Genomic DNA, 21,148 nt, shown 5'->3' with positions numbered 1-21,148 from the left:
AACGAAAATGGATGATTTTGATTTGGTAAGTTAGTTGCATAAAATTTGAAATGTGAAAAAGTGATGCCTGTCCACAATGCTTGTTCTTAATAAATATTTTTGGAAGTAATATATCAACAAAGACGCTATATTTATGGTGTACACGTATATAACATTGGTGGTGTCCATTTCGGAAATAGATACGAATGAGGTAACATCGTAAGTCAAAAAGTCATTAGGTAATCATAATCATTCTTTATTTATCTTTTCCTTGTTTCTATTCCTGTAATTAGCATGTAACCGTATTACAGATCAAATTTCCCTGATTCCCGAGGAACATGTCTCGTTTTCATTGTGGTGGATGGGAAGAGGGAGAGAAAGAGAGGGAGAGTGGAGGGAATTAGAGTAGTCGGCGACAATCGCAGAATGATTTTCGGCGGTGGCGCTTCAGTTGTCATTTCCATTTCCACCGGCGCCACTGCCACCTCGAGTAGTATCTCCGTCACCGGTAATTCCATCCCCTTCTCCATTTCGCGGGTAGCGACGCCTCCACACGGCGCCGATCAATAACGTCGTTCTCGGCGACGCCGGCGTCGGGAGCGTCGCTGCGTGAAGGCATCCGCAAGCAATCGACGTGTCGCCACGAAACTTGTACACGGGTGCGATCGAAAAGGAGCGTCGCGTGAAAAAAGAAAAAACGATTGGGAATGCAACCACTGCATTTATTACCGTTTTGCAGAACGAGCCCTATGTCAAGGAACTGCAGCAGCAACATCCGGACCCGGAACCAGAGTTTTTCGGATTCGAAGAATCTTTAGGATCCACCCACGATACCATGGCTAAGGTGAGTTCTGGTGAAAATAAAGAATTAATAGCTTATCATGTAATTAAAGTGTGCTGTATCGTATAGTTCTTATAATCGTATCCGTTTTAGTTAATTTTAACGAATCTGTATTTAATAATTGGCGAGAAGAACGTGTTATTACTACTCTGTCAACAACTGTTGCTGATTGTTAGAAAAGATCGTTTGCAGTAGAATAACCAAATCAATTGGTTTTCTACTTTAGATTGTGAACAAGTGACCCATGGTAATTAATTGCTGAATTAAAATGTTATCGATACGGTTTCACGATGTATCGACTATGTGGACAGTAGTCGTGGTCTATCTCGGCAGAAAAAGTAGTTTGGCGCCGTCATGATCAGCCGGACTGCGGCACATAGTCGACATTGCTGATGGAGTATGAGGAAAGGACTTATTATTAGCATACAATAACAATCAAAATATTTGCATGCTTACACTGGTAATTTTTTATTAACAATCTTTTCTCTGCGGTTGGAACTTTTTATTCATATATGAAGATTACATGTACGACGGGGAGCATAGTAAATTTATAAATGCGATACGGAGATACACGTGGGACTAATGGTTTCTAATTTTATTCAATTAACAGTATCCAGATACTGATTTATCAATAGATTCAAGTACCGCGCTATATATATATATACACGCATTTATATACAGTTAAATGTATAGAAATAGATGTAACTGTAACAAATGTAATTACAAAAAAAGAGTTTTATTGTTAATCAAGTACAAAATAGTAAGAACCGTAAACACTTATTTATTCGCAGTAGTGCGGAAACCGTGACGATCTGATATAAACATTTACTTGTGCGTTGAAGAAATTTCTTAGCAGTAACCTATTTACAAATGAAACGTGCAACATTATCTCGATTCCATAATATGGGATAGCGCTCGAACCGCGTTTATAATTTTATTTTCTACTTTTTTATGCGACGCCATCGGTTTCAACACAGTGCAGAATATCTATCTACGTGTCACGTTCTTGTAATGCACGGGCGTTCATATAAGCTATGTCATGAATTTTTGTGATCGATGAACAGTGCATACGTGCCTGGTATGGTCAATACACAGTTAATCCTTACAGTCTGTTGAACTTAAAGCATGCCAAAAAGATATGCACATTACAAAGGAACGAAAGCCGAATAAGTTTAAGCGAAACGTATGTAAATAGTTTGGGGTAATAACAATTAACAACGATCAGAATGCATTTATAAATTCATTATGCAACTTTGTACCATGCTCATACTACGTCAGGTTTTCCGGTATTGGAAACGATTTACATCGATCCGTCGATCGATTCGATAGCGATTTTGTAAGGCTATGCCATAATCACGTCCGTCGATCGTTGAACGTCATGTAACCATCATCAAACACGTCAGATGTCTAGATAGAAGAGAAAAGACATGCGAACTGGTTGTAAAAGCGGTGTTTACTGACTGACCCATTATCCGACCAGGTGCTTTCTTCATAAAATTTTCACCGTGTTTAACGGTCCTTTGGAGACGTGCTCGTTTATACGAACCGGTACATGTGCAAATAGACTTTTTCTAACGTGCACCGACTGCAAATTAAGCGATCGCATCGAGACACATTCGAGCGAAAATCGTACGAATCGAATCTCGCGAGTCTGGTCAGCGTGTCCACGAATTTGTTAGACAATCGCAACTAACGCGATTTCGTGCCAACTGTTATCTACGGGGTGTTCATCGTGACGGTCACCACGTGTTACGATGAACACCGTGTAGATAATAGTTGGCACGAAAACGCAGTGAATTGCGGTCAACTGTATTATATTTCTGTCTAGAGGAGCGAGCACTCGTAGATAATATCGGGGTAGCTGAACCGATAATGATCATCGAATTCTATTTTATTTCCGTTCCAACCGTTCCATCCTCATTTGCGATTTTCCACGCGCGTTAAACGTAGACAGGTAACGCGTAAAACCGTTCCTCATAGCGTATCGATGTATCAAAAAGCGAATGTACGGCGTAAATTGCTATTGCGTTTGTAATTAAGAATTATCATAGGAACGACTGTTATTTATTGGATATTTCATCACGATATGATTAGCGATGCAACCGCGAGGAACGATGCGACTGCGACAAATTTGGCGAGAAGAGACGATCGTTGGTTAGACACGAATTTCTCGCGTATATGCGGCATTGCATGAAAATGTACCGACTTGGCCAGTCGGCATGTCGAGGCTAGGGAGAGGCCTTTCAAGGTCCTCGGGGATTTTTACACGGCGGGAAGTAGGAACGGATGTATATAAAGGTCGACGAGGACCGGTCGTGTAGCTATAGAACGAATTCGATCCTAAAATCGATAAACATGTCAGACACAAAGGGATCGTTCGTCGGCATGTAAAACATTTGTACCGTAGAGCACCGTGAAATCCCGGGCTTGCGAAACGCGTCGTGTTCGAATTAATTCCGAACAATCGAAGGTTGATTTTCGCCCGGACGTTTCGCACACTGCGCCGCGAGTCGTATGCGTTTCCACGAAATAAATACTGCCCGTTATGCTACTACGTTTAGATGCTTTTCCGTTACAATGCGCCTCTGTAACTTACGATTATACTTACAACACGTGACTACATTTGCTACATAGTTTCATCAAGCACGTGTGATTCAATGTTATCGCGCGTACAGTGAAAAATAATCGTCGGTGAAAGTTGTCTCTTACGTTTATCTCTCGATTTTATCTAGCATTTCCTTGCGAATTACATTGTTGGAAGAAAAAGCAGAGCGTAGAAATATCCAGGATACCTTGATCGCTCCATAAATAAGAATTTTCCCATTTTCTACGGCTGCCTCGTATCACCGATGGAACTCGGCGTTCTCGGTGCAACCTCGACGAAATGAATTCTATGAGAACGCACCGTTAATTACAAACGTACGATAGAAAAACGTGGAGTGAAGTTCGCAAGTTAAACCGTAGCCTTGTTCTTCTGTTGATGACGTTCACTGTACAGTCCTCGTGTACGTCAGGCACCGTGTGCGCTACGTATACGGATTCACGGGCCGGTGAATGCAGAAACCGTGTGTTTCTGAAGAATAGTAATCGTTGTTGCGGAGTGTCAGTCCACACCGCTCGCGTGGTGAAGGTGTATATGAGGACGGCACGCGTGTATACCTATCTGTTCGCGTATGGTCGTGTATCGGTGTGCGGATGCTCGCGGTGGTGGCATAGGTAGTACCAGGGGATCACCGAGCGAATCCGGAACGTTTCATTGTCGTACACGCGGTTGGCGCATCGCGATCGTGCTGTCGCTATCGATCCGGTCACTTCTCTTTCGTACTTGGAAAACTTTCCCGCGTTTCCCCGCCGAGGGAAATTTCGGTGTCGGGTGGTCGCGCGAGGGCCTCGTTCGTCGTCTTCCGCGATGTAATTCGCCTGGCAAATGCGTCGTATTTACGAATTACTGGAACGGGGTGAATCCTCCTCGTCCCGTGACTCAGTGCACGGAAAGTCGGCTTTATTAATAGTCCTCTAGTGGACTATCCCCGACCAAGTGTTTTTGTGCGGCCAGGGAAAGTGGCGTCGAATCAAATTATGAGGCGGCCAAATAGCCGTGAAGAGGAACGTTGAGGCGATCGTGAGTCGAGCTTCTCTTTCGCGTGACTCTCCACGTTCTCGCTTTTATTCCCGCTTGTGTATCCTACGAATAACCCGATGCAAGCTAGTTAGGTGGTTTGTTGTGTGTTTTGTTTCGCGTGTCGTTGAATTCGGTGTCCCGAGGACGGTGGTTACGCAAGCGAAGATGCGCTAACGGTCGTATGCAGATGTGCTTCGATTGTTCAGCTTTTACAACGAAAGACGACGTAACTGCTCACGACGGTACGTGTACACGTTGTGAACGTAATCCAGGCAATCTGGACGTATTTTTCCGTGTTCGATACATGCCTGATCCGGTGGACCTTCGTCCGTAATCTTATCAAAGCTGTTACCGTTCGAGTAGAATATAAACGCTGCGATCGGGACAATCATCGTCACAGAACACGTTGAAGTTCGCACAGGTGCGGTAATTAATTCTATTCAAATTACGACAAGCCGGAATTATGTGGCTACGGGATCATAACACGCGTCACGTGTGCTTGTCACTTACGTGGTCGCGCACAGTGGATCGAGTAAATTGCAGGCCGACGTTGCCAAACGCTGTCCGCAACTTCGCCTGCTAGCCAGTGAAATTATGCAAAGCCGCAACATTTTTCCTCATCATCTCCCCGTCTCCTTCCTTTCGTTTTTTCTCCTTTTTGTTGCCATTTAATTCGAATTAATGACGACATCCGGCGAACAAGTTAACAACCAAATGCGCAACTGCGTAGCAGCTTATAACTCTAAACGCGGCAGCCTTTTAGAAAGTCTTTCAGCTTGTAGAAAGCGTTTCAAGTATTTTTCATCTCGATGCTGATTTCGCTGATCGGAAACGGGGAAAATGACACTCGAGTAGATTACCGAGCGCATAAGCAGATTTCGAATAGCGAATCGAACCGGTAGTTGGACCGTGTGAACGTTTCTTCTTCCTTTTCTTCGCCGTCTGTTTTCTTCGATGGTGGAGCATTGTGTCTCGTCGCGTCGGTGAGATTTCAAGGATTCACCGTGATTCCGTTAGATCGACAAAAATCTAAGCGAATGTGCTCCTAATTAACACAGTTGCTTCGTCTCGCGTGGCAAGAGATAACGACCGGGTAGGCGGCTCGAATTGGCACAAATTAAGGCCTAATGGAATAAAGTTATGCCCGGGTCTGGCCTTTGCTCGTCATCGACGCTCGTCAACGCGTACACAGGCGTTGATTCCGATTCTCGCCACGTTTCTCCGTGTCGGCGCCGTCATAAAGTCAACACGATATTTAACATACTGTTCGTCTTGTGCGATATATGTATCTGCTCGTTGCCCTCTCTGGCCGTGACATTTTGCTAGATCGATAACAACCGTTTCGCGAATATCGATTGATTCAGGAAAGCAGCGCATTGCAATATCGATGCCGTGTTGTAACCACTAGGAAAAGACGCGTACGTCATACGCGGAGATAGTGACGAAGTTACATTGTATCCGTAACGCGATAACGCATCGTTCTTGTCTAATTTATTCGTGTTCGGATTACTCCACGAAATACTGTCACCCGTTGCTCGACGTGTCGACGTGTGAGAAAGTGAACGTGAAAAGGGACCGAAATGATCCTTTCGATCGGACAATTTACGCGCAGATTTCGCATCGGCGTGTAACGATTCGTAGTAGACTCGCGAGCGATGTAACCCAGTTCTCAGCCGACGACGTCGTTCAACAGGATCGTCGGTGAACGCACTCTGTTACTCTGGTAGCCGGTTCCTTGCTTTCAGTTAGCCATTGGTAATGGTAATACTATTATTAGTAGCGGGCTAATGTAGCTTTTCGTTCTGGCCTGTTACGACCGCTGCATAGCCTAATCTCGCCTGTGCCAGCCTTTATCGGCTCGATCACGAGTAAATACTCCAAGTGCCTGGCATTCAAAGTTTGATAGGAACCTTCGGCTAACGGGCTGTTTGCACGGCACTAGATACACAGAGACATATTATACGAGCGGATTCGCGGCCGAACGATAAACCTAATCGACCACCGAGCAATGTTTTCGTTGGTCGTTAAACAGGTTAAAGGGGAGCGTGTTACGCGTGTTCTTACGACGGCACGAAGACGCGGAGAAACAGGAGACATCGGGTAAAGGTGGCCGCGAAAGAAGTAACGTGGTAGACCAGGGCTAAAATTAAGTTAGCCAACTGCCAGAGAGACACTTCTGATTCACCTCGGGACGAAGGGTTTTATTTGGAGATGGGCCAAGGGCAACGGACTCCCCGTGTTCACCTACGGGTCAAGAATTTCTCTCGACCTTGAAAAATCCGCCATTTTTTCCCGATTTTTCCCGATTTTCCCAGGACCGTTTTAATTGGGCATCATCTTAACCTTTGATGCGTCTCGGAGACACCAGCGTGAACCTACGTCATTGCGGAGCAGTCTTGGTCAGATTTAATTCGATTGCTACAATGCGATTAAGTCTGTCTATATTCAGTTAGCTGAAGCTTCAGGCTATGGAACGATCCAACTAATTAGTGGATAAATGAAGGAATTTGTAACTCTCTCGCTGGAATGTGTATGTCTGTCGACCGGATAAACGGATGCGTGAAGTAGTTGTACGGTAACCCAGTTTTACAGATGCGAATTTATCATTTTGTTGGTATGATTGCAGAACGTAGGGGAGAGTCGGATACCAGTCCCACGCGCGGCACGGCCGTCTTTTTTCCCGAAATCGAGAGTACTTAGTACGCCGACACTTGTACCTGGACATCGACGTTCGTTGGTACTCTCGGGATGTTTGCAGTTCGTCGATGCCGAGGACGAGACCAACAGTCCTAAAAGCAAGTGTGGAACGCGAGCCGTGTCTACACCGTCGATCGAAGGTGATAATAAGAAACCATCGTTTCATGTGCTTACCGTAGAAATAGTTTTCGATGAGAAAATTTAACGACCATGCGTTTTCTTATTTACTCGACAGATTCGGGACACAAGACGTTCACGATATCACCCGTGTGGGATATTGACAAAAATGACGTGCAACAGTTGGTTCATTTTGCCGAAGAGAAGAGCAACTTTTTCAGGTACAGCGTTCTGTTGTTTCCATTATTTCCTACCATATTTCCCGACCTGCTCTTTATCTGTTTGGGTTCAAATTCTGTCAATGACGCAGCTTACTCGTGATCAAAATATTTGCTTTCAGTAATACACGTTCCAACCTTTCGTCCAATAAAATTGCTGGGACGGCTTTTACGAGCATGCACTTTAACCTGACTTCAGTTTTCTATAAAGCAATCGTCGAATAATAGGGATCGTATTTAAAACGCAAATACGCGAGTGCCTGCGAGAGTCAGGTATTGGAAAAATTACCTGTAATTTATCGTTTGAGTCATCGCCGTCATTTACAGACAAATTTTCGTCCCGTCGATCAAAACAAAACATGTATATGGCACCAAGATGGTATCGCTTTGTTTCCATTTCTTATTATATAATAATTTTCTTATCGTTGTATGTACAGTTTGCTCGAGAATTCTCAGTTGAATATGATCGAAGACACCGGTGAGAGCTGCCTCTTGGAATCATCCCTAGGCAATTACAATGATAATACAGTGAACGCAACGCCGCACTATTTGATGCTCAACAAGCAGAATTCGTTTGAACACGACGAAAGTCTCGGTATATTAACTCCCGACCAGATGACCGACTTCACAGTTGCCCTAGAGTGCTCCAGGACACCATCCTGCGAAAATCTTACCGGATCAGCGGGCTCTAGATTGGCGTTAACGCGAGCATCTGCATCGAGACCGTCGGCGGATGTTGAGCCGACCGAAGAAGCTTCCAGCGAGAGAACACCTTCTCCGGAAGAACTTCCGCTTGATCCTAAACCCACGGAGCCTGTCAGAGGCACTGTTCCTATCAGTTTCGTTACATCGGTGACAAGCATCACCAGTCTCGAGGCCGGTTATCAAGGTGACGGTGAAAATTCGAGGCCAGCAAGTCGGGGGGCTGATCCACCATCCGTTGCGCCACCGCCGAATCTTCCAGCTCCTTGTAGGCAAGATCCGATGACGGATTCGGATTTCTTCACGGAAAGCGATGCCGACGCGTATGAGGAAATTGTACGCGGCGACAGAAAGGCTCAGGTAATCGACGGCACTCTCTTCTGCGCACCTGGTGGACGAAGATGCCCGAGTTTTACCGGAGAGGAGATGGATTCGAGTGGAATTTATTCGGATCTCGATAAAAGACAGGACGAGCTTCATGCTCCCGAGGAAGCGGTTGAGGAAAACGAGGATCGTACACCGGATACCATTGATACAGAGGTCGAACAGAGGAGCCAGCCGACACCCATCAAAGCGGACGTTATTATGGATTATTTACAGGCGAGTTTGTTCGATAGTTTTCTATTATATACATATATATATTTATATACATTTTTTGAAATAGCTCGCATAACTAATAATATTTAGGCTCCTGTGAATACTCTGGATGGATCGGCTGATTCTAACGGTTCGGTGAATCCTGTTGAAGTTACGTTGATCGAGGTACAAAGAACCAATGACAATATAAGGTCGAAGACGCAGAACAAGACAGACTCGGTTCCGTTGAAAAAATACAAGATGCCTAAGAGGAACGTTGTCTCAAAAATCAAAGCGATGATCGAATCTGGTCCGAAGGATGAGGCAGAGAAAGAGGCTCGACGTTCGCAAAGATCACCTAGAAAGGGCGGACGATGGGACGCTGTTATGAGTAAAATCGAGGCTGGGAAAAACGAGCAACGGACTAGGTCAGTCAGGAAGGAAGTGAAGTCGAGGGTACTACAGAGTCTCGGTCAACCATCCTCTACGGGATCAACTCAAAAGAAAGCTGGTGATGCAAATAATAACAATAATAAGGATAAGAGGTGAGATACAGATCGTTGACATTTTTACACCTGAAAGCTTTTATTTATATAGCCATGCTAAGAAGTTACGAATTATCAGGAGAATACGTGGCCGTCAAGAAATAAAGTCGCCAATTGAAGAAACTGCCAGAAGCTCTGTTCGTAGCTCCTTGAGTGATCTCAGCACCGGACCTAGCAAGGACGCGCCAAGTAAGTCAACAAATTAACATATGTTTTTAAATGATTGCAAATTAAATTAAAATACAATATATTCACTACTGTTAACGACGTTTCGGTGTTTAACAAAAGGTGCGTAACATGTACTTTAATTTAATTTAATTTGATCAAAGAACCATGTATCGTTTTACTTATGTGCATCTATTTGTTCGTTTATACATTTCACATCCCAAATATATATTTCGATTTACGATTGACAGTGAGGTAGGTTGCGGAATAGTAGTACTCTGAATCGGGACGACAAGACCTTGTGGAGAACGGTGAAGCTTGAATAAATATGACGCCGACTGATTTTGCGATATCGAATTATGTTTGACCGCATACCATATGTTTTGCAAAAAAGAAAAAGGAAAAAACTCGCAACCGCAAAGGTCAAGAAAACCAGTAACCATTTTGCATGATATTAAAAACATTTCAGTCGCCACTTTTTTTTATATCGGTATAACAAATAGAGCTCGAACCGAGAGTGAATTTTTCGTTTAAAAAGTACTACACGTAACGATAATACAGAACGATATCGATAACTCGTAGTAACACGGTCTATCCCTCATTGCAACGGGACACAAAAATACATTAAGACGTTATAAATTATTAAACCCTCATCGCAGATGACAAATAGCCGACCTTGACAATTAGACCCCGAAAAAATCTCTGTTATATCACTACGAACGTGGGGGAAACAAGGCAGATTTCCAAATATCGCATCTCCACCGGGCTTTAACTCGAGAGAAGCGTTGCATCCTTGAAGCTGCCGAGACACAACGGATCAATTTCGGTGTTTAAACACACGTGCCTTTGATTCGTCGCCGAGACGTTCTAGAGCAGACATATCGCGTAGGTGGTTCGTTCCGCATAGAAGGGTGGGAGTAGTCGTAAAAGAGGGCGTAGAAGGGTGTTTTGTATCGACCCGTTCAGAGCATGCGAAACTTAGACGGGAAAAAGAGCGAGGGCGCCGGTGCCCCTCTTCCGGCGCCACTGGACGGTTTCGCTTCCATTGGATGGAAGCAAGGCGCGAGCAGCCGCAGCAGCAGCATCCAGTCGGCAGTCCTCGGCGGACCTCGTGCTCGTTCGGACGCTGTTTATGCACGCGTGTTGCATTTCCGGTCTTCCATCTTTCTCGCTCTTCCTCCCTTTGATCGGTTGGTGCTGCTGTTTCTTCTGTCCCTCTCTCACTCTCGTATCTCTATCCCCCTTTCTCACGATCTCTTACTCTACCCCATTCGGGTCAGCAGTTTTATCGAGGGTATACGCGGAGACTACGTGTGCGCGACAAAAAGGACAGGAGCGAACGCAAGAACGAACAGCCGGTGCATCGTCGTCAGTGAATGCCGCAAGGTGACGGTGCAAAGTGCATCGAAGTTGCGATCGCGTACAACCTCGATCATCCACGAAACTCTATAATTTCTCGAGGTTTCCCCATCGTCTGTTTCTCGTGTCGGTATTTTCGACACCCTTCGACACCCAAGTATATAACACGTAACACCGTGTCAACCGTATTCGCGAACGCGCTCGATCTGACCTGATTTTCTACCCGTGTCACACAAGAGCATTCGCGTTATTTCTCATCCGATAGAAAGAGAACGATCGAAGAGAACAAATCGGGTGTGTACGAGCATCGAAGAGGAGGCTGCTTCTCGAATCAGCAACCCTGTCCTGTGAACGCCTACAATATGTTATTGCACATTCGCTTCGATCGCCAGAGGAATCTGAACCGCAAGACTGAATGCTTTAAGACTGGATTTTACCATCCCCTCTCTGGGACACTCCAATGAAAGTTTCCCAAGATACCGTTACGGAAGGAATCTTTGGCTACGTTCCTGTTTGTACTTGGACAGAGCTAGGCAAGAATAGAAGGATTCAAGGCGATCAGCCTCTTGGTCTAACTCTTCGTATATATTAGCAGCTTCACGACGAAGCTTACGGGTCAACGGCACTAGTGGTTTATTTCCGGCATTGCCTTTCTTCAACTGGCCACCTTATACTTGTGCGTACACGTCCTTCGCTCTACGCTGGTGGTTCTCTAGTGTCCCCACCCTTTTAGACAGGTGCACCCGGCGACCACGTGCGTTCCCAAGGCCGACGACCACCGGTACGCACCCGGTCTGATCTACCACTTACGCAATCACCATCAGAGTCAGATGTTAAACCCACATGGCTGAGGACATCGTTGGTCGCGCCGGTGAAAGATACTCGTTGCACTCCTCGATTCAGGTCGTGGAGCGAACGCGCAACCTGTGATCAAGCCTGCGATCAAACCTGTCCATCGTACTCGTACTCGCATGATTTCACATCGAGTCTCCCGTCGAAACCCTCGTCGAATCCCTCGTCGAATCCCTCGTCGAATCCCTCGTCGAATGTCTCGACTACGACTAAGCTAAGGATCAAACGCGACATTTCGAGAATAACGGTGAAGCGAAAGTGTCGCTGCTCGTGCGAATTGTACTAATTGGTGTCTACCGTGCAGCCAGTAGAGACGTAGCAAATATTCTGGAATAACGCTTCACGAAGATGCCGGGTAGTCGTGGACCTGTACAATGCCAGTGTTTTACGAGCGAGAAATCGACCTGGGTAGCAAGCCTCGCCATGGACACGAAAGACACGACGGGGTGAAGGCGCGCATCTGGTGCCTGTCGATTTCCACCACAGAATGATTTTATTGAGGATGGAAGGGCAGTGAAGCGACGGTGAAAGTAAAGATTTCAAAATGGGGCAGCAAGGATCGAAGGGTAGACCAGCTCTTCGGACGGATTTCGTCAGAGACTCGACGAAAATGCGACTCGGCAGTTTCAAGCGAGGTACGGTCGTATAAATCGAGGTACGGACGTTTAACCCCTCTGAGACGTTCTTCGCGCGTTTCGCCTCAGGACGGAAATACGAATTGGCCAATAAGCCTCTTCTCGTTAATCCTTTAATCTCGTTTCACAAAAGAAAAGGAAAAAGGATGTCCGCGACTATCTACCACTTGTCTTTTTCTTCGTGGTTCATTTAACGCTAGAAAGTTCGAACGACGCGAATACGAGCGACTGGCTCACGGCGTTGCATAGGCATTCAAAAAGGTAGATGGGTCGAACGGTTTCTCTTGAGCGAGTCTAAAACGTTACGGAGAAGGATCAAAGGTACCCTACTTACACACCTTGTCACGGGATTTCTCTTTTACCCTGGTCATCGATCACTGTTGTTTGAAGAATCTTTCAGAAAGTAGTTCGCCTTGTTATATCACACTCGTGCGTTGGTAACTGGCGAAACGCGAACGATTTATGATATATTTCGTAAGCGTGCTTGGGATATGGCGTAGAAATATAATCGCAGCTCGTTTTAATGAATGAAGTAACGGCGCAACGATATCGCGAATAGGAAAGAAACAGGGTGAAGCTTTCGAGTCTCGGAACGAAATCGTAGCGGATTATCGGACATGCTCGAAAAGAATAATTTCTTCGATTTATCGTCGATGTCGATATCGAAGCAAGGTGCAAGGGTATTATCTAGTTATCCGGGCGATATCTGCTATCACGACCGCGTGTGTCGAATATTTGCTCAAGTAGTTTCTTTCGTATGCGAGATCGGCTCGAAATATTATGCACACGGGCTCGTGCAAGCCGTTATATGCAGAAGCTCGTAGGCAACGGCTACGTGCAGCCTGGTGTACATAATAAACGTTTTCTTTTCCTCGTTGGCTTAATCGACGAGCATGGTTCAAACTTAGCTCTTCGTGCGGCCTCGTCCCGCTATATTGCCTCGTCAAGCACGAATTCCGATGATGCGCAAAATGTTATTAAAGTAACTACGACTGACGAGCGAAACGAAATTCCACGGTCGATGAACTATCCGACACGTAATGGTACGAGTTATGGAAACTGCTTGTTTTCGTAATTCCCTGTTATAAATAGGCACGCGAGAACCAAGATGAAATTATCGTTATTCGGTTATTTACATGATATCACGCATTCACTTTTTCATTGTAATTTCAGAGAGATCACCGACATCGGTAAATCCACCGAGAAGACTGGTAGCAAACGGTCGTGGTAGTCAACAGAATCGTGTCAATAGTTTCGACACGAAGAAGAACTGCGTAGAAATTTCGCCCATCAATCTCGGTGAGTGACGGAGGGTCCGGTTTGCGCGCCCTAAATTGTGAGACGAGTTTGCACGTATCGTAGTTCCGCACGTGTGCGTATATGTATATACATAAATGTCTGCTATTCGCTGATTGAACAGAGGAAACGAAAGGTCGAGGGCACCACTGCGTGCTTCCGGTTGGAGACGTAGTGCAACGAAGAGAACGCTTTTTCTCTGAACGCCTGCCTCTATGCAACACGTTCTACTCGTCTGTGTTAACGAGCGAACATATCGACGCGTTCGACACTTTATGTCCGATAGTGAGCTATCTACTTTCATCGTAATGTAGCATTGAAAATATTGGCAGCTGGCCATCTCCGATTTGGCTAATCGATCTATCATGCCTTATCTATCGTTCGTTGATATTCCTGCTCGTTCCTTTGCTGATAATCTCAAATCTTTAAATCTTATCTGATTGATCTATTTTATAAATCAAAAATAACATGTATATCGCTGTATATTTTATTACAACTATTGTTACTAATGTTATTAATACCATAAATTGTTAACAACAATTGAAGAGCACGAGTCATTCGCGATGATACTCGTTCGAGCTCATATTCAAATTTGTATAAAGCCGTATGACGCCGTACCACTGTCGCGATAATTAACCGTGGGCGTAGACCAACGATAATAGCATTGTTTGTCAGTCAGGTCAGAATTGTAACGGTATGCACCCCTTACCGCAATGGTCGGCGCGATTTAACCCCCCGACCGTGTCGAATGCTGCTGAAGTTCCAGCAGTCCTCCCTCGGCTTTAAACGAGAAAACTCCGGCGTGCCACTCAGTCTGATTGTTTGACGGGTCCCGTGCACATCGCTGAAATATCCGGCCTGGGAACATGATTCGTGAACACCTTATTTATAACAGAACTTCGTATTAAGCGATAACGCGACTTGCGAATGTAACCAGCGACCACGTACAGCGATTACGACGAGAAAATAGTTTGTTGAAGACACAAATAGTGCATAGGCCGTACGACCGGATGATCGGGATAAACATGGTTTCTTCGTACTACAGTACATATCATTTTAAATTATTATTTAGTGTGCAACTATTCCTCGCGAGCGAATCTGTTACTTACGCTTGTACGCATGCTCTCTGACGCGCACTTTAAAACGGTTTGCAGCTTACGGTACTTGCAAACTCGATAACACGTCGTTTAAGGCACTGCCGGTGAGTATGTGATGCTCTCGTTAACGTAGCGAATTTTGTTTCCAGAGAAGAGTCCGTCAGCGACGCGGAAGCCGACAATAACGAGGAGATTAACAACTACTGTCCCAGCAAAGCAGCATAGTTCAACAATAAAAGGTACAATGACATTTTCACGCCTTCATCGAACGACGAAGGAAAAACTCTATGGATAATTGGAAATAGCTTTTCACGTTGCTTCAGTGACTGTTTCACCTGGATCTTGACCGATTCGGCATGTCAAATCTCGTAACGAATACCTTAACCATCTTGAGTAACTTATTCCAGTAACTCGATAATCTGTGTACAGTAGAAAGAAGCGCTGTTCGCAGTCTTATCTTCTGAAAAAGATAACACCACGAGGAAACATTGGCAGGTCGTGCTTTCTAATTCATTGACCGCGCTACTCCGACAGTAGCTAGTTTCTAAAAAAGTCCCACGGTCATTTTGCGGTGCGTACGACCGTTTCTCCGCATGCACGAGGACGCACACGTGCGTATCACTCCGTGTTACTCGTCGTTTCGAAGAAAGTCATAGCTTTCACTGGTCCTCCGGACTAAATCCTGCTTCCTATCTTCGCTGAAAGGTGCTGAAAAACCCGGAGGGCATCGCAAAAAACAGGTATCACAGAGAATGAGGATCAAGAGTAGTCGAGCGAAAGTGATTCTTTAAATGGACGGTTTCGATGATAGTTTCGAGAGATTTACATTTTTGCTTTCGACGTGATTTTCTTGTCAACGTTTAGCGCTTGAACTTTTACACGCCTCTACGTTTAATGCGGAGTATATTTATTTGAAAGCTTCCAAGTGCTTCAATTAATCGTTAATTACTATTTCCGATGCATGAACCTTTTTTTGCTCGACGCGCATACATGTTTATCTGGAACAAACTACCGAAGTTGAAGATTACCATCAATGACCATCCGCGTCCTAGAAAACACCGAATTACGGGTCGAGTTTCTACGAGTCACGGTCTTGTACTTCCTTTCATTTTAATTTATTGTTCCATTAATCATTCATGAAGCAATTCACGGTAATATACATCGATAGCCCGGTAAATTGGGGAAATGGATACCCGGGGCTCTCAGCAAACTGATCCGTGTTTAATCCTTGAAAGTATTACGAGGAATACTTTCGAGGAAGTTTCTTCTAAATTTACATAGTTTTATAAGTATCCGATTAATCGAAAATAAGAGTAACGTAGAAAACTTGAAGAAAAAATGACGCGGCTCGGGGGCATCGGTCAAAATATCGATTCTAATATGTCATTACGTTCACGTTACGATATGACGAAACAGGTATTGACGAGTAGAATTAACAATTGTTTGCAAACTCTTCTTAGCGGAAGAGGGCTATCGATCACCGATCATTCGGATCATTATCTTCGAATCACTATATCCATAGACACGTACCTCCGTTTCGTACGAATATAGCTATCTACCACCATGTAAGGGTAACCAATTCCAAATGGTATAGCGAATTTATTCGGAGCACGACGTTTTGTAATAATTCATCGCTCGTTCACCTGGCGATTTTCATCTTCTACAGCCTCACCTTTCTCTATTACTAGAACGAGCTTTTCATCGAAATAGAATTCTAAATTGTCCTCCTTTTCATGTGCCATAAACTTGAACAAATGAGTGATAAATAATAACAGATGCTCTGCAGTTGAATGTTAATTTCTTTTATAACACCTCGATGTAAATTCAGTTTCTTGGAAACCCTTATCCCGAGGAAAAGGAATGAAAGATATTAAAGCAATTATGGAAACGTATGCAGCCATTGTGGGTCATATTCAAGTCGTGTGTACGAAGTGCGTAGAGCGCGTGTCCGGCCAGACACGGCTTTCCGCGTGTCCATCGTCTTCGTATTCTTCGAGGTTGCACCTCGTTTCAAGGTGGTAGGAGTGGTCGACAAGAAGGAAGGAGGGATATATCGCTCCGCGAGGCAGCCTGTGGCTCGTGCTAATTCAGTCGAAGTGCGGACTTGGCCAGCAAATCGTTACAAATTACGATCCCGATTAGGTCTCTCTCATGTTTGTTGCTCCATTATTGTTATTCCATGGTTTCGACTTGTTCCAGTTCACTTGCGTTTTTCAGCTATACCATCGGTTCCGACTGAGCAGGAAAATTCGTTGTGCGACTTTATTCGATTCATGCAATTGAAGAGTACATATGTTTTATTTCAAGAAAAAACTGTGACATGGTCCGAGAGATTGTTTGAACGAAGAACGGACAATTGGAGAGATGTTACGTCGTTAGAGAGATCAGTTCAACCGCGAGATGCGTAGACCGACGTCTAAGTATAAACAAGTGTAGAAATGATAAGTACTCGATATTGCGTAGTCCTGTGCCGAAAATAAGTCCATCCGTTTCGAAGGGTCTTGTAACAGACAATTTAGATGTTCGCGTTAAGGTGATCGTTAAATAGTCATTAGCTACATGGATTTTCCGTGTTTATGGCACAATCGTTGTATAGTTGACCTTAACCCAGTGCGTCTTCATTGACTGGCCCGTGCTCTTGAACGTGTTTTCCACTGGCTGGCTGTTGGATTAAATTCAATCGATTTACCAGCTGCACTTTTTTTTTAGCCTGGTCCAAGGTGCTAAAAAGAATCAGAGTCGTGGTGGTGCGGGGCTGTGGTCGCATCCGCGTGCTTTCACGTATGTACATCAGCAATAATGGGAGGATGAAGCTCGGGTGACGTAGCCAGGCCAAATCGTCGTAACGATTTAATGATCGGTGCATGTGAATTTCCCGCGTGTCACCGCGATAATTGCGTTTTCTCCATAGAACCTCCGCGGCTAAGGGGTCAGTTCGTTGAGTCGAATAGCTGAAATATCCTGAAAAACAGGTAGCTCGACTTTCCAAGACTGGAATAAACGGTTTTCTCTCCTGAAACGAGTTTTCCATACAACTTTCTTCACTCTAGCATCTAAATTTATTCGTATAAGATAACTGGAAGTAGTCGGTTTCGTATGGTATCGGTATGATGCCTGCTTCACCTTTCATCATGATGATCCGATGGACGCCGAAGAATGACCGTGGTCAAAGTTGCTCCTCGTATTGATGACAATGGGATTACTTGATAGAGAAATAAATGTAACGAACCGAATAGTCGTGGCAACTTCTCGGTGGACGAATTGAACTATCTTAGCGACTTTAGCGAGGAATCGTAATGGATGATGGGACCGGTGGCATTGGTTGCAGATCGCGAAACTAAGGAGCACAGTAATAGTTATGTGGTAACAAGAGCGTCCTTAGAGACGAGAGATCAGGCCGCACAAACCGACATACCTTATGATGCACTTCGCGTAAAACAAGCGGAACAAGTTATAGAAGCCCTTTCTATCACCGTACAATATTTGGCCTATGAGGTACTTTTTATACGTTTTACATATATTTCTTTTTTACTGTATCTCTTTACTGTATCACTATTCACGTATTGGAACCAGTTTAATCCCATATTTTAATATTCGTTTTAACTTTCAGTTAGACGCTTTTTCTACTCCAAAACTAAAGAAAGATTGCGAGAACATGAAAAAGGAATGGATGTCTTCGTGCACAGAGATAGAAGAATTGAGGACTAGAAACCTCGGCATTGAAGATAGACTAGAATCAGAGAGGGAGAATCATCGAAAAGCCTTGGACCAGCTTCGTGAAGATCGTAAGCCTTGCCAAGAATTATTTTTGTTTTCTTTTTATTTCTTTTTAGTTCTTCCAGTTTGTTACAATGAGAAGCCAATGTATCCTCCAATACAGACATCGTAACACACGGTTTTTGAAATTCTACAATAATTTCTATTTTTATTATATTTTGATCACAACTCTTTGTTTGTCAACAATGGTACCGATTAATTTTATTCTTTTCAGTGAATTGTAATAAGAACATGTGTACATTATATTTTATACCACGTACTCTGTGCCTGGCACAATGCATTATATGATAATGATATTCTCTTGGTAACAAGCATAATTGTCCTGATGTCGCGGTGAATAGTGGAGCTTTAAAGTAGAGCAATTGTTAATTAAAATCTGCGAGGATGGTATGCCTACGCGCACCTCGGACCGTGCTAAATAATTCAGAGATAGAATTTTCAAAAGTGGCCACACGTACGAACTTCACAAACGCTTAATTTAGTGCCCACGTAACGTTCATCGTAGTTAATTATAGGTTGGCACGTTCGACGGACCTAATCCGTTCTCTCGTTTTCTAACTTTGTTTTTCTTCCGTTTTTCAATTTACCTCCAATGACGTCAATCATGTTAAGAGAAAAATTTGTCTTCGGTTTTCTCAGTGGAAGCTCGACACGCGGAACAAATTGCTACCTTGGAAACGGCCTTGCAAGAGGAAAGACGCATATGTGAAATCAGGTTACGGGATTCCCTAAATGAGGCCGCGAAAGAGCATCGTGCCGCAATCGTGAAATTGCGAGCCGAACAGGAGGCTGAACTGATACGAAAGGAAGGAGAGTTCAAAAGAAGATCTGTCGTTCATGATCAGGGGGCTGCACTCACGGCAGAAGTCGAATCTTTAAGATCGGTGCTAGAGATTAAAAGTCAAGAAAACGCTGCACTGAGATCGGATCTCGATAATATCAGGCGAGAAATCGAGGACAAAGAAGCTTTGCAGCAACGCGCAGATACACTTGAGGCCAGATGCGAGGATCTGAAAGCGCAGCTTCAATGCAAAGAAGCTCTTGAGAGGCAAATATCACACGATAACGAGGTACTACACGAATCGATTCATCAGGTTTCTAAGCAAAACAAGCGTTTGGCACAACGTAATGAGGAACTTCAATGGAGATTGCGTCAAAAAAACGAAGTAGTGACCGTTCTTGCGAACTTGACGCCTAGGCTTTCGCGTTCTTTAGGCCCAGAGCACGTCGAACACCCTCTTTCACCCGACAAGAACGGTCCGCAATCTTCATCCATGGTTAAGTTTATGGTGGAGAAGGGCGATTCAGTTTCATGGACATTGGAAATCGACGATGAATTTTCAAAGGGAGGATCTGATACATCGCCATTGGCAACACCACCCAAAATGGGCAGACAGGAAACAACGACAACAGTATCGAGGCAAGGATCGCTTAGGTTGACGCCTAGAAGGCCTTCCGTGGATATGAGAGCAAGATCCAAGAGTATTTCTGTCACGGATTCCGCACGAGTAGAAGAATCCGCTTGGTCGCCTACGTTTAACTCTACGCCGATTACTCGACGAAGACCTAGAAGCGATCCCTCTTCTTCAGCTTCGTCTACTTCTTCGTCATCTTCTTCTTCTGCGACAGCAGTAACCACGAATTCTGCAGTAGCCGTTGCTGTTGCTGCAGCAGCTGCGGCGGCGGCAGCAGCTGAAGATTGCGGTGCAGGTCAGAGACCCCAAGAAGCAGGTGGCGAAGCAATGATTTCAGAAGAAACGTCTGCCACAAGCAGCGAGGACGAATCGTCCACAAGTAGCGATATTCCTCCATTACCAATACAGTTTGCTTGGGGTAAACCAATTAAGTAACGTTCTCGCGGTCCACTCGCTTAGCACCTAACATTTCAATTGCGAAGGGCTAATATAATTCGATTGGAATAAATTCATTCGGTAATTCCATGATATCTTATGGTAATTACTACAAATATTTCCGAAGATAATATGACACCCTTTTACGAAAATGAACGTTCATACGGTTATTTCAAACGTTGTACGCGCACTTTTTCTATTACTTCTGTACCTGTAACTTATATGTTCGTTCGCGAACAACTGAGAAGTATATCTTTTACCAAAACTACTGAGACAATTTCACTAATATTTTATCACGATCATGTATATTGGTGAAATCGGATGAAGATACAGAAGTTGGTGTTTATTTAAGCATTTAGATTAGAAACGGTGTTTTTATGGTATTGCGATATTTTTTCAAATTGTGACTCTGTGATGCCAGACTTACTATACCGAGTTCTGTATCTTTGCATCGACTCTGCTCTTTCCTTGTTTCAGAGACTTCAGTACACGAGAGATCGCACAATGAGAAGTCGCTTGCTACTATATGTTGTATCGATTTCGTTTTAAATGTATACATATACATAACGTACACATGCGCGCGCATGCACATATATACACACACACGCACACACACACATATATACACACATGTATGTCCTATATATATTTTGTAATTACAAATTATATTTTTTTGCGATCTTAGGTACTAAGAATTTTGTTACATTTTTTCGTTTGTTTTATACAGAAAGTATGAAAATAGAGCGAAATCAAAGCATGTTTTGATCTTTTGTATCTCACTATCGCTATATCCTTTAGATAGAAAAAATGCGCGTAGAAG

The 21,148-nt window shown here is 44.1% G+C and overlaps 1 protein-coding gene across 3 annotated transcripts; it reads left to right on the top strand.

The window, feature by feature from the left end:
• Nucleotides 1-352: 352 nt before the first annotated feature.
• On the top strand, nt 353-20,941 carry toc (toucan). Of its 3 annotated transcripts, XM_017911980.1 has the most exons (12): nt 353-487; nt 719-823; nt 7,069-7,279; nt 7,375-7,477; nt 7,912-8,776; nt 8,864-9,297; nt 9,377-9,486; nt 13,482-13,607; nt 14,851-14,940; nt 18,030-18,196; nt 18,312-18,486; nt 19,118-20,941. In XM_017911980.1, exons 2-12 carry the CDS (start codon nt 815-817, stop codon nt 20,326-20,328), a joined length of 3,501 nt encoding a protein of 1,166 aa, XP_017767469.1. In that variant the 5' UTR covers nt 353-487; nt 719-814; the 3' UTR covers nt 20,329-20,941. The 3 variants fall into 3 exon arrangements, with proteins under 3 accessions (XP_017767469.1, XP_017767463.1, XP_017767456.1); XM_017911974.1 differs by lacking the exon at nt 353-487 and having other exon boundaries at nt 542-823; XM_017911967.1 differs by lacking the exons at nt 353-487; nt 719-823 and adding an exon at nt 6,895-6,972.
• The last annotated feature ends 207 nt before the right edge of the window (nt 20,942-21,148 follow it).

This window comes from Eufriesea mexicana, unplaced genomic scaffold (genome assembly GCF_001483705.2).
Source record: "Eufriesea mexicana isolate 0111107269 unplaced genomic scaffold, ASM148370v2 scaffold474474858, whole genome shotgun sequence".
NCBI classification, from domain to species: domain Eukaryota; kingdom Metazoa; phylum Arthropoda; class Insecta; order Hymenoptera; family Apidae; genus Eufriesea; species Eufriesea mexicana.
This window is presented reverse-complemented; position numbering and strand designations above follow the sequence as displayed.